At 43.7% G+C, this 12,269-nt stretch overlaps 1 protein-coding gene across 1 annotated transcript in view; it reads left to right on the forward strand.

Moving 5' to 3' along the window:
- Positions 1-12,269, forward strand: part of CACHD1 (cache domain containing 1) — a 209,480-nt gene that overhangs the window by 146,760 nt on the left and 50,451 nt on the right. The window contains exons 5-7 of the mRNA XM_042952006.1: positions 4,921-5,047; positions 7,916-8,060; positions 8,949-9,165. Coding sequence (XP_042807940.1) covers positions 4,921-5,047; positions 7,916-8,060; positions 8,949-9,165 — 489 coding nt within the window. The remainder of the gene's footprint in view (positions 1-4,920; positions 5,048-7,915; positions 8,061-8,948; positions 9,166-12,269) is intronic.

Genomic DNA, 12,269 nt, shown 5'->3' on the forward strand with positions numbered 1-12,269 from the left:
AGTTAGCGACTCAGTGCTTCCTAAAACGAGGCAGGCACCAGGCTCTGTGATGAACTTGGCTCCAGACTCTGCTCCTGCCCTCACAGAGCTTATGGCAAGTCTGCCTGAGAGACCTGAAACATAGCCACAAAATCAGTACACTGACCATTACTAACTTTTGGTATAAGGAAAATACAGGGAGCTATGAGAGAGGATAATTGCGGTGGGGGGCGGGGGCGGGGGGCGGTCAGGGAAGGTCTCTCTGAGACGGTAAAAGAGTTCTTCCGGGCTAAGGATCACCTTGTGTGGAGAGTTTGGCACATTTGCCGAACTGAGAGATGTAGCTCTTGACATACAGTGTAGTGAGTTGAAGAGGGTAAAAGTGAGGTTAGAGCGGGGCGCCTGGAGTGGGGTCAGTTGAGTGTCTGACTCTTGATTTCGGCTAAGGTCATGATCCCAGGGTCATGGGACTGAAGCCACGCTGAGCCTGGAGCCTGCTTAAGATTCATTTTCTCTCTCTCTCCTCTCTCTCTCTCTCTTTATATATATACGTACTCTCCATATATATACATATACGTGTATATATGTATATATAAAGTGAGTATGGAGAGTAGGAAGGGGCCAGATGGTGCAGGGCCTTATCAGTTTTGGGTGCAATGTGAGTTGTAGCACAGTTGGAAACTTGGGAGGGTTTTCAGCAAAGCCATGTTGGGATTTGATTTGCATTTTAGAAAGATGCCTTTGGATGCTGTACAGTTGAGTAGATTTAAGGTCAGAGAGTTTGCCAGTCTTAGAGATGGGACCAAAATCCGTGGCTTCCTATTCCCAGTCCATTCTGATTTATCAGCATCTTTCTTCTAGTTCCTAAGTGCCAACCCAAATTAAATAGTGCAAAATAGCATTGGGCCTGTGTCCAACGGGCTTTCTTATGTTTATTCAAATTGACAGTGAAAGACCCCTCCAATCTGTTGAACACCTACAGAATAATTAAGAGGTCTCAGTGATATAGTTTCTCAGCTGCATAAAAACTCTATTCTCTAAAATATGCTTTTAATGGCTTAGTGTCACTCAGAGTCCTGAGTGTTATAATTAGCTTGACTCTGCCTTCTGAGCTACAGTATGTGTCTGTGCCCTTTTCCAGCTAAGCCAGCCTGTGGGGTCAGTGGTGAACCCCGTGACATTGGACTGCTCAGCTGGCGTGGGCCAGTTTTAGCAGCTCAGCCATTTGTTTTTTTCTCACAAGATTAAATGCTCACATTAGCTTAAGTCTTCTTGCCATTGTCCTATCCTTTCTGTCACGTGCCTTCTTAATTGCAATTTATTCACATTGTATATTTACACACTAATGCAGCTGGTTATTTTGATTGAGAAACACCAACATTTGTATATTCTGCCTCTCAAGAGACTTTTCAATCTGCTGATTGCCAATGCATTCAGCATCTATTCACTGACCTCGTAGAGGCACTGTCGTGCTCTGGAAAGAGCATGTGGCTTTGGAGGCAGACACACCTAGATCAAATCATGACTCTGCCCTTGAGCAAGTTCATTCAGCATCTGTAAAACGGATATGATAACAAATTCCTAAAGTAATTATGAAAATCGGCACACTGTGTGTAAAACTGGTCTGTACGATGCTCAGTAAACTTTCACTGTCTTATCAAATCAGCCTTATTGAGACATAATTGACAGGCCATAAACTTCACAAGTGGAACATACAATTGATATATTTTGACATGTATCATCTCCCGAAATCATCAGACAAGCAGGCTTTTTCTCTCTCTAATTACCTATTTCTGTGCCTGTCACGCTGGCAGTGGTGTTGGGAGAACAGAGCGTCCACTGTTATCGTTATCCTTGCTCTATATTGATTGAGTCACGATATCGATCTTTAATTGGATTTGGCATTAGAAGAGAGTTGGTTAAAACAAACGTGTCACAGATGGCTGAGAAAGAGTACTTCTGAGCAGAGGCTCCCAGCCTGTATGCTGCACACTTCAACCCTGCAGCTCTCACGGAGGGAGCACCTTGATGTGAAGAGAACTGGGCATCTCTGCTCAAGGCACAGAGGTGACTCTGATACAGAACTTGTCCTCAAGGATCTCCGACTCTGGGGATGGAGGAGCGAAAAGTTACCCGGAAAAGTAATTACTCTAACCAGAAGGTGGGAGAGGTAAGATGCGGGAGGATCTCAGAGACTGTAGTAGCTTCCAATTGGGCAGAAGCTCCAGGGAAGAAGAAACCATTTACTGCCACCTTCACATGTGTCTGTCTGAGTTAGGTGTGCAGAGCAGTTGAGACGAATACAGGTCCTACCCGTTGATAGCCTAAAACCTAACACTGTGCATCGTGGGCCGGCAGGTTGGACGTATGCCCAGCCTTTTCCTGGACAGTGTCCAGCATTTCTGAGGAAAGAGCGAGCATGCAGCACCCCGGCCCAAGTTATCCAGTGGCCCCAACACCTCACTAACTTCTAGGAATGGGGGAAGCTGCCTCTGGGTTGCCTGTGTGGAAAATAGGCCTCTAGTCACCTCCACATCTAGGTCAGAGAGGGGCCCATTTGGGGTTCACACCACAGTGATAGATTGCTGCTGGGCCCTGGGGTCCTCATTACCATCATATCCATCATCTTCTGCTAGTACCGAATAATGGATGAAATTTAATCAGATGCCAAAGGAGTTCTCAGCAGGAGGGTTTGAGGAACCTTGCCTGATACTTACGCTCTAGTGGCGGAATGATTATAAGGAACCAAAATGATCTTTTGTGGGGAGACTAAATGTATCATGCACTGTATGAATTCTGATTTATTTTTAAAACATTCTCGCTCTCCTTGGCTCCCCTTTTAATAGTCTCACTGTAGCCTGTTTATTGTTACAGATGTTACTTTTAAATGAGGTCATTGAGCTTTACTTCCAAAGGCAGTGTTTGCCTTTCTATTGCCGGCTCGGCAGGGCTGCCTCAAGACCAGTGCTAACATGAGATCAAGGCGAACGCTTCAGACCCCCAGAGAAAGAGCCGCCTCCATGTTGACATGCACTCACCTCAGCCATGGGTCTCCAGGGAGAGCGTGGTCGCCTGAGTCCAGGTGTTGACCTTGACCTCTGCCTGGCAGAGTAGGACGGGCACCGGCATTGTGGTCACGCGTGCTTGACTGCCGTCTTGTCCGAGGGGAGCCCTCAGGGAGGCCAGGAAACTCTGAGAGGGCTTCTTGGTCTGTAACTTGAGGATAATAATTTGTTACTCCTAGAATTTTTGTGAGGATAAAATACGCTGCACTTTCTCAGTGTATGTTTGGTGGGGTAATCGCTGAAAGCGTGAGGCACTGACCATGCTTTAGGCCCTCCGTGGAGTGCATATCACACACAGTGCAGTCAGGGGACCAGCACTATAACTGAAGGCCCACTGACCAAATCCAGCTCGCCGCTGATTGTTTGTAAATAAACTCTAATTGGCACACCCTCACACTTACGGCTGTCCGTGTCCTGGCTGCTATGGCATTACAGCTGCTGAGTCGGATGCATTGCAACAGAGACTGCTCGGTCTGCAAAGCCAGAGTTCTTGACTCTGCGAATCTTTGCAAGAGTTTGCCGACCTCTGAACCAGACTCCAGGGTGGCCGCGTGGCGGTCAGAGCTTCTATACATTCTTGTCAAATGCGCCTCGCGCTTTCTCTTTGCCTTTGCCCTTGCCCAGACTCCTCCTCCCCTTGCTTTCAGCCCCATGACCTGCTATGTAAGTCTTCTGGTGGATCAGTTACTGAAACAGGGCTTGGTTTTTGCTCAACTGTGTGTATCCTGCAGCACATAAAGCAGTAACGTACACATAGTGAGTGTATAATTTGTAACTGATTTAGTGGGGAAGAGAGTCAGAAGGGCATCAGAGAAGGGAGAGGATAAGCAAGGCTTCATGGAGGTTTGGGGACAGGTCTGCATGCGGTAAGGTAGCTGTCATTCCTGCTGCACGTCAGTGGCATCGGCGGGATACAGTGTACATAGGAAGGGAGGCGATACCGCGTGGTAAGAACATAGGAACCAGGACACCCAGGCTTGAATCCCGACATGATCCTTTACTGATGAGACTTTAGACAAATCACTTAAGCTCTCTAAGCGCATTTTCTTTTTTTTTTTCTTTTTAGTTTTTTAATTTATTTTGAGACAGGGAGAGACAGTGTGCAAGTGGGGAATGGGCAGAGAGGGAGAATCCCAAGCAGACTCTGCAACACCAGTGCAGAGCCCGATGCGGGGCTCAAACACATGAACCTCAAGATCATGACCTGAGCCAAAGTTGGATGCTTAACCAACTGAGCCACCCAGGCGCCCCTCTAGGCATATGTTCTAAAGTCCAAAGTAGGGAATAATAATACTGCCTTCATCATACAGCTGTTTTAGGGGTTAAATGAGATAACATGAAGGAAAGCCTGGATCCCAGTACTGGCACATTAGAATCACTCTATAAGCGATTACTGAATGATGGTGGTTCTGACCTTTCAAGTACCATCTGTGCTATTTTCCTCATTGTGGAGTGAATGGGGTCAAGGTCATGGGTCTAGTCCCTCTAGAGACTAGCCCTTTAATGTCACTCTTTTCCACAATTAGAGAATGTACCCCAAGCCAGCAAGTGTATGCTGGTCCAACAGGGACGAACCTACTGAGGGGAGAGGCTAGTGCAAATGAATCATTCATGCTGGGAAAATATTCCAGGACATAGAGTGTCACCATGCAGTGTTAAGAATAATAGCTTCGCTTGACTGAAGCATTCATTACATTTTTCTATTCATGGGTGTTTTTTAAGGAGCAGAAAGAAAATGTTTAGTGGAAAATTTACAGCCTTAGATCTAGTGGGATTTCTTCATACTACAAGCAGTTTATGCAAAACAGATGCCCAAGGAGCAGTGCCTGCCTGCACCTGTGGATTTGGTGGTTATATTTCATTTTCCCCACTCCAGTTCTTGCAGACAACCTGAAATCCAACCCTGGAATTAAGTGGCAATATTTCAGTTCGGAAGAAGGAATTTTCACTGTTTTCCCAGCACACAAGTTCCGGTGTAAGGGCAGCTATGAGCATCGGAGTAGGTATGTTGACTTGCTTGCTAAATGCTAAGGTTTTAATTACTACTTAAGAGTCATCTGTGTGAAATAGAGACTCCTCATTTACATACATGGTTCTGCCTCGAAGCTGTGATTTCAGGAACTTGTTCTGAAATGATTTCACCACTGAGCATGTGTGGCTATGGAAACGCTAGGAAGGGCAAATGATAAAGCCCAGAGTTTGTCTATAAGCTGTCTAACAAGCCAAAGAAAACAAAATATTCACTAAAGAAATTAAATTGTTGGAGGCGCCCAGGTTGTTTTGAGCTTCAGGCATCTTTGATGAGACAGAAATGATAATCCTTTCTCTAAAGTGCCACCCTACATGACTTCATAGCCTGTCTCAGAGTGGACTTTGTGATTCCCAGCCTTCCTTTCTGTGACAATGCGCTTAGCCATCTTTTTGAAATTTACATGCAATCTGAGCTACTAGAAGTTTTAAGGTTGTCCAGAACACATTGGATTGAAGATGGTTAACATCCCTGCTCTTCTCACGGAAATGAGTGGAGTGTGTACCGTTTAGCCAGAAGGGTGGTAATGGTGAGCTCATTTGTATGACAAGACTCATCAATTTACAGAACCCCTTAGGCAAAGGTACTTCCCTTTTGAATCCCTACAGCTTCCCTTCACAGTGTCAGATGTTTGATGCCAGAAAATCGGGAGCTAGTGCAAGATGTTCGTTTTTCATGCCATTTTTCGGAGTCTGAATTAGCCATCCCTTTAGCCTCTCTTTATCTTTACTTTAAATTGTGTCTAAAATTGTCCCCAGGGAAAATACCTCTCCTGTGCTTTTCCTAGAAAGATCTTTGTGTTGTTGGTATGGTCTCTTCTGTTCCCTCTCTAGACATCCTGATTGAAGACTTCAGTGTCTTAGAGACTAGACCAGAAGCCATGACCTTGGGTCTAGTCTGGCTCATCTAAGGAGAGGCCAGAGACCCCATGAACCATCTAATTTGCATTTACTTCTAAGAAGATAGTTTGACTGGCATGCTGCTGTTAATGAATCACCCATGAGGGAAAGTCCAGAAGGACAAGCAGGGCCTTGTCACAAATCATCAGCACTCACCTCCACTTGGAAGGTTTCATGCATATCCACTCTGAATCTGCATTAAACCAACCCTCAAGGCTGTCTTCCCTTGGCCAAGTAGTAATCCAGGTTCCTCCCCTCATAGATTGCTGTTCCCAGCTCTTTACTTGACTTAACTGTTGCAAGTTCTCTACATCCTTTGAAATGTGGAATGGGTTTTCAGAGCTCACAAGAAAGGAACCCGTGGATACAAATCATGCTGTGGGGACTGATTCCCTGATTTTACATTTAATGTTACTATTTACACATCCCTCTAAAACAGTTTTTTAACAACTTATTGTGACAGTGTGAACACATTCTGCTTTTCATTTCATATGGGTTGAGTTGGAAAGGAGATATGCTAGGTTTGTTTTTGTTTTTGTTTTTTGTTTCTTGTTTTTTTAATTCACTCACCTTGCCTGGAAGATGTGCAGAGTTCAGTATTTGACATGGTTGTCCGTGTTGGGATAGTCAGATTTGCTTCCTTTCTGGTTTCTCTTTCATTTCTGTAGCCATCTCTCCTGGATTCTTTTATTCCGTTTCCCTACTGGCTTAATGTTACTGACTAGTGAAAGTACGGTGGTACTTCAGGGTTAATGTAGGACGTTTGGCTTGAGAACAAAAGTGTAAACTTGGCCAGATTTTGAAAGATTCTTTTTTTTTTTTTTTTTTTTTTTTTTTGAACTTTGCCTATATTTCTTAATTTGTGCCCAGGCTTTTGTGACTCAACTGGCATCTGACATTTCATGGAAAAATCTAGGTTTTAGGGGTGTCACTAAACAATTCTCTTGAGGCTGACTTGCTTTCTTAAGCTCCCCCTAATTTGTTCCAGCTTTAAAACTGTGAATAGAGACCTCATTAAACCTCTCTCACAAGCCTTCCTGTACTGCACATTAGCCGAAGCCTGCTTTTGATGGGAGGCATTTCTCCTTTGGACCTTCCCCACCCTCCCTCCACCCCCTTTTCTTAATGTTGGCAAACAAAAACCTGGCAAGGAGAGCTGCTATCACAGGCTTGGACAAATTTGATGGCATGGTTTTAAATGCTCAGATAAGGGGCCTTTTGGTGGCTGACCTGTGTGAATTGCTTTAGTACAGAAAGGAAAGGGCCCTCTTAAGCGGTTAGCTTTGTCTGGTGGAGACAAACCAAACCTGCTATTGAAGGCTGCCCAGTGTGCTCACGGATCCCAGTCTGCCTCACTTTTAGCACAGCCCCACTCTGTACGTCTGCAGAGGAGGACGTGGCATGGGCGAGTGGACCGTCCTCTCCCTCTTGGGCGGTCTCTGCAGCCCGAAGGGCCACCAGTTCCATTTTCTGTAGCTGACTATTGGGTAACCTTGAGCAGTATCACCACACACAGCTGAGAGCATTGCCTTTCAAGTATGTTGAAAAGGCCAGCCCCCAAAGTATTTGCTGCCCCCCCTTTTTTCAAGTTTATTTTTTATGTAATCTCTATACCCAATTGTGGGCTTCGAACCCACAACCCCAAGATCAAGAGTCACATGCTCCACCAACTGAATTTGCTTCTTAAGATCTCCTCCCAGTTGCTTTAATCTTTGGAAGACCTAAGTTACCAGTCCCTGTTCTATGTTTACTATTGTCTCAAGGTAGTGTTTCAGTGCACCAATACCATTTCTCCTTGCCAGCTGATCTCTCCATCCTTGTGCCATCCCTGGAAAAACACATGGACATCAAATGCCTGCGCATCTGTAGTGTTCACAGCTGTGTAGGTTGAGGTCTTTTTACCTAAACCAGGACTGACCCCAGAGAGCTTCTCCCCCTTCTAGACCTATCTACGTCTCCACGGTCCGGCCACAGTCAAAGCACATAGTAGTGATCCTGGACCATGGGGCTTCTGTCACGGACACCCAGCTTCAGATCGCCAAGGATGCTGCCCGGGTCATCCTCAGCGCCATCGATGAACATGATAAGGTGACCATTACCCCAGTGACCCCTGTGGCAACTGAATCTTCCTTCAATGCCCTTCAAAAAGTACTTTATGTTTTATGATCTATATTTTTAAATCCATATTTAAAATGACTTTGGGAAAAGAGAGTTGGTTTGGTTTTTATTCTTGTTTGAGCAAGCAGCTACCGACTCTGGTTTCCAAATCTCTTTTACAATCGCCCCCACCAAGCCAAGTCTTGTGCTTCTTCCTTCATGGCTTCTGGTAAGATATCCAATAAGCTGTGACTTTCACACTGGAAGTTGTGTGCTGAGGGGGGAAAAGGACAAGGGCTTGATGCTGGTGGATGGCTGAACTTTATCTCAACATTTATGAGAAGTGTGGGATAAGGGAAGGCTTCTAGAGGTGTCCTAATCTCTAGGATACCTCAGAGACAGGTGTGTTTATAGCTAATGATAATCTGTTGCGTGTGGACATTTTGTGCTTCATCATTTTGACTTTTTCAGCTCCTAAGGTTTTACTGACTAATCTAGTTGCTTAAAACACTCTGTGGCTTTACCCTCACCCCACCTCCAATTGGAAAACCAAGACGGTTAGTACTTGCTAAGATTTTTCCCTGCATGCAACATTTATTCTTAATGTTATAGGACAACACCATACTGCTGACTTCATCTTGAAACAAACAAACCAACAAAAAAACAAACTCTAGAGTCCCTCCCCATTACCAATCCTTAACTAATCCTTTTCAAATTGGATAGATTTATGCCTCCAAACATTTATTTTTTAAACTCTCAGAAACTGTTCTGTAGGCCTTCTCAGTTCTTGGGCTTTTCCAGAATTAGGAAAAAAAAACAAAGAAACAAACAAAAACTTTCAAATGATAAGATAACAAGATTTCTTTTTCTGCCCTCCAGATCTCTGTGCTGACTGTGGCCGACACGGTCAGGACGTGCTCACTCGACCAGTGCTATAAGACATTCCTGTCTCCAGCCACCAGTGAGACAAAAAGGAAAATGTCCACCTTCGTCAGCAGCGTCAAGTCTTTGGACAGTCCTACCCAGCATGCAGTGGGATTTCAAAAGGCATTTCAGCTGATTCGAAGCACAAACAATAACACAAAGTTCCAAGCGAGTAAGTGTGCTCTCTCAGAGGACTTAGAAACTAATAGATCAAGGATGGCAATAGGAATACATTGTAAATTGATCACACAGATGTGTCGAGAGGGATTTTTAAAAAACCGACCTGGGATAAAATTTTCATGTGTTGTCCTATTTGTCATCTAGGACTAAGATCTTAATTCAGTTTTCTCATCTTTTCCAATCAAAGGTACTCAGCCTGCACGATTTCTTCCTTCACAGAGTCTCTTCTTCCTGCCCCTTTATTAAGAACACAGCCCCATTTATTTCCCAGGGGAATATCCACGTCCTTTTTAATGCTAATTGTCAGCCTTGCCTCTCGTGGACTTAAGAGTGGATGTCTGCTTGTGCGCATGTGCACATAAACAGGCTGCAGGATTCTTGCCTTGATCCTTCCTTCTTGTAACCAGCTGTCATTTAGATGAGCACGGCCCTTCAAATGTACAAAGGCACTCTAATTTAATTTTCATGTATTAAAGAAAATCTGGAATTAGGATGCATGCTAAACTGAAGGAAAAGATATTTGAAATAAGACACATGCTTTGAAACTACTGAAAGGAATCTTATGTCATTTTCCCTTTTATATTCTAATATCTATTTGTTGGATTTTTTTTAATGAATATATCCTATTGAGATAAACTTAAAGAATATATTTTCAAGTTGTTCCGTATGTCTGCATTAAAACTAAGATAGTATTGAGAAATGCAAAGCATAGTAACTGGCACCTGGTGGTCCCTTAAAAGGTGGAGGCTACTGGAATTATTACAACTAATGATGGCGGATGCCATATTTGGTTTATGTTTGTATATAACAAATTACCACGAATTTAATAACAGCTTAAAACAATGTACATTTATTATCACACAGATCATTCCGTGGGTCAGGAGTTCAGACATGGCTTACCTGCGTTCTAGTTGAAAGGATTTATTTAGGGTTGCACAAGACTCAGTCTAGACATCACCTAGGTCTGTGGTCTCCTCTGAAGTTTGGAGTCTTCTTCCAAGCTCAGCTGTTGGCAGAATTCATTCCCTTGCAACTGTAAAACTCCCATGTACTTGTTTCTTCAAGTGTCTCTTCTGGAGAGTGTCTCTTCTTTGAGCCCCTGACTTCAGGGACGGCTTGTACCCTGTTTTAAAGGGCTCATTTGTTCTAATCAGACCCATCCCCTTTTGAATTAATCCGTTTTCTCTCCCTTGTGATTAACTTATTAGAAACCTCAATTACATCTGCAAAATCTCTCCATCTTTGGATGGATGTACTGTATGTAGTACAATCACAGAAGTGAGGGTGTGGGCCATTGGGATCATCTTAGAATTTTGCCTAGCAGTCCTGTCAAGCATCAACTAGCCACAGACCAATATTACAGGACGGCTGAGAGTAAAGTTCCCCACAATTCAGTAAGGCCAGTGGAACAAGGTTGACTCCCAAGTATTCAAGACAGATTGGCTAGTTGGTCAATGCCATTTATCAGCTGCTGTTTACCTATCCACACTCCTCACCAGACTTTTCTACTTGATTTCTCGGTCATTAAGCCATGTTCAGAGTTTAAGTCCATTTTTTATTATTATGGTATTCAAATAATGGAGAGAAATATTCGGCTGTGGCCTGGCAGTGATTGTGAGTCAAGGGAGCCCAAAGTAAGTTAATTAGGATCATTTTGGGGAGCATGGTAAACTAGAGGGCACATGGCCCATGGAGAAGGCAGCTGTTTTTCTATGCAGCCTGTGATTGCCACGTAGGAGGGCCTGCCCAGGGTTGCCAGATCTCCTATTTTAAGAGAAGCCAGAAATCTGGATTTTTATGTGAACCCCCTTGGTTTTCAAATGTTGACATTTGTTTCAGCTTTAAAACTGAGACCTCATTAAACCTCTTCTTACAAACTTCCCTGCACTACACATTAACAGAAGGCTGCTTTAATGGGAGGCATTTCTCCTCTGGGTTTTTTGGTTTTTCTTAATGTTGGCAAACAAAAACATGGCAAGAAGAGTGACCATCACAGCCTTGGAGGAATTTTGATGGCACTGTTACTTAAATACTCACTGGAGTCCTTTTTAAGCCAAGTAGGATGTTCCTAAATTTTTGCTCACGGGCATTCACTTGACAGCTTCTACTGGCAGTTGAGAGGAAAAAGAACTCAGAGTGAATTGCATAAGGAAACACATCAGAAATTAGAATTGTCCTGCTCATTAGGGAGAGAGTTGAGGTGTTTTCAAGCAATTTAGCATAGTGGTTAAGTATGTGGGTTTTGGACTTTAACCAATGTGAGTTCAAATTCCTACTCTGAAATTTTTATAAACTTGCGAACTCGTGTAAATTATTTGATCTCTCCAGGCCTAATTTCCTCTTCTGCAAACTGAGGGTGATAATAAGATCGAGGATTCCATCATAAATATTAAATGAATATTACCCGTGGTTATTATGATATTCAGTTTCCCGTAGGACTTCTAGCTCTGGCTAAACTAGAGCAGACGCCTCAAACATCTAAGTTGACCTCAAGCCTAGATTAGGCTGAGGACTACACTTTATAGACTTGGCTACAGCATAGGGAGGGATGAACTCATCTTAGGAGCTCGCTCTATCTCATTACTTCTGTTCTGCTTCCTAGATAATTATTTAGCTTCTGCTGAATGCCTAATACTGTTTTAAAGCCCCAGGGTTGGGGGGGGGGGGGTGGTTCTAATGAGTAAGACCTACCCTGTAAGATTGTTGTAAGGATTAGTCTGTGCATGATAATAAAGTATCTGCCCCAGGTGAGTAGCTATATGAACACAGGCTATCTGCCATAAATCATGGTGGCTTTGTACCAATTTGTTCTGCACTAATCAGAACATCCAAAACTTTTACCCATTGCTGGCTCTTTTTCAGTCCCATGGCAAATCTGTAACTGATACCATCGACATATTTGGGTTGCCTGTTGAGGGTGGGATTGGTTGGTAGGTCATTTTGTAGCAGAAGGAATACAATGGTGAGGTAGGAGTGGGGAATCCAATGGCTTGGGCGAAGTCCAAATTTGAGTTGCTCTTTCCTCTTTGATATTGACCTCAACACATGCTTGTATCAAGGCTCAGACAGGGACTTGTCAAATGGAAGCTATTGTGT

Source organism: Panthera leo, chromosome C1 (assembly GCF_018350215.1).
Source record: "Panthera leo isolate Ple1 chromosome C1, P.leo_Ple1_pat1.1, whole genome shotgun sequence".
NCBI classification, from domain to species: Eukaryota; Metazoa; Chordata; class Mammalia; order Carnivora; family Felidae; genus Panthera; species Panthera leo.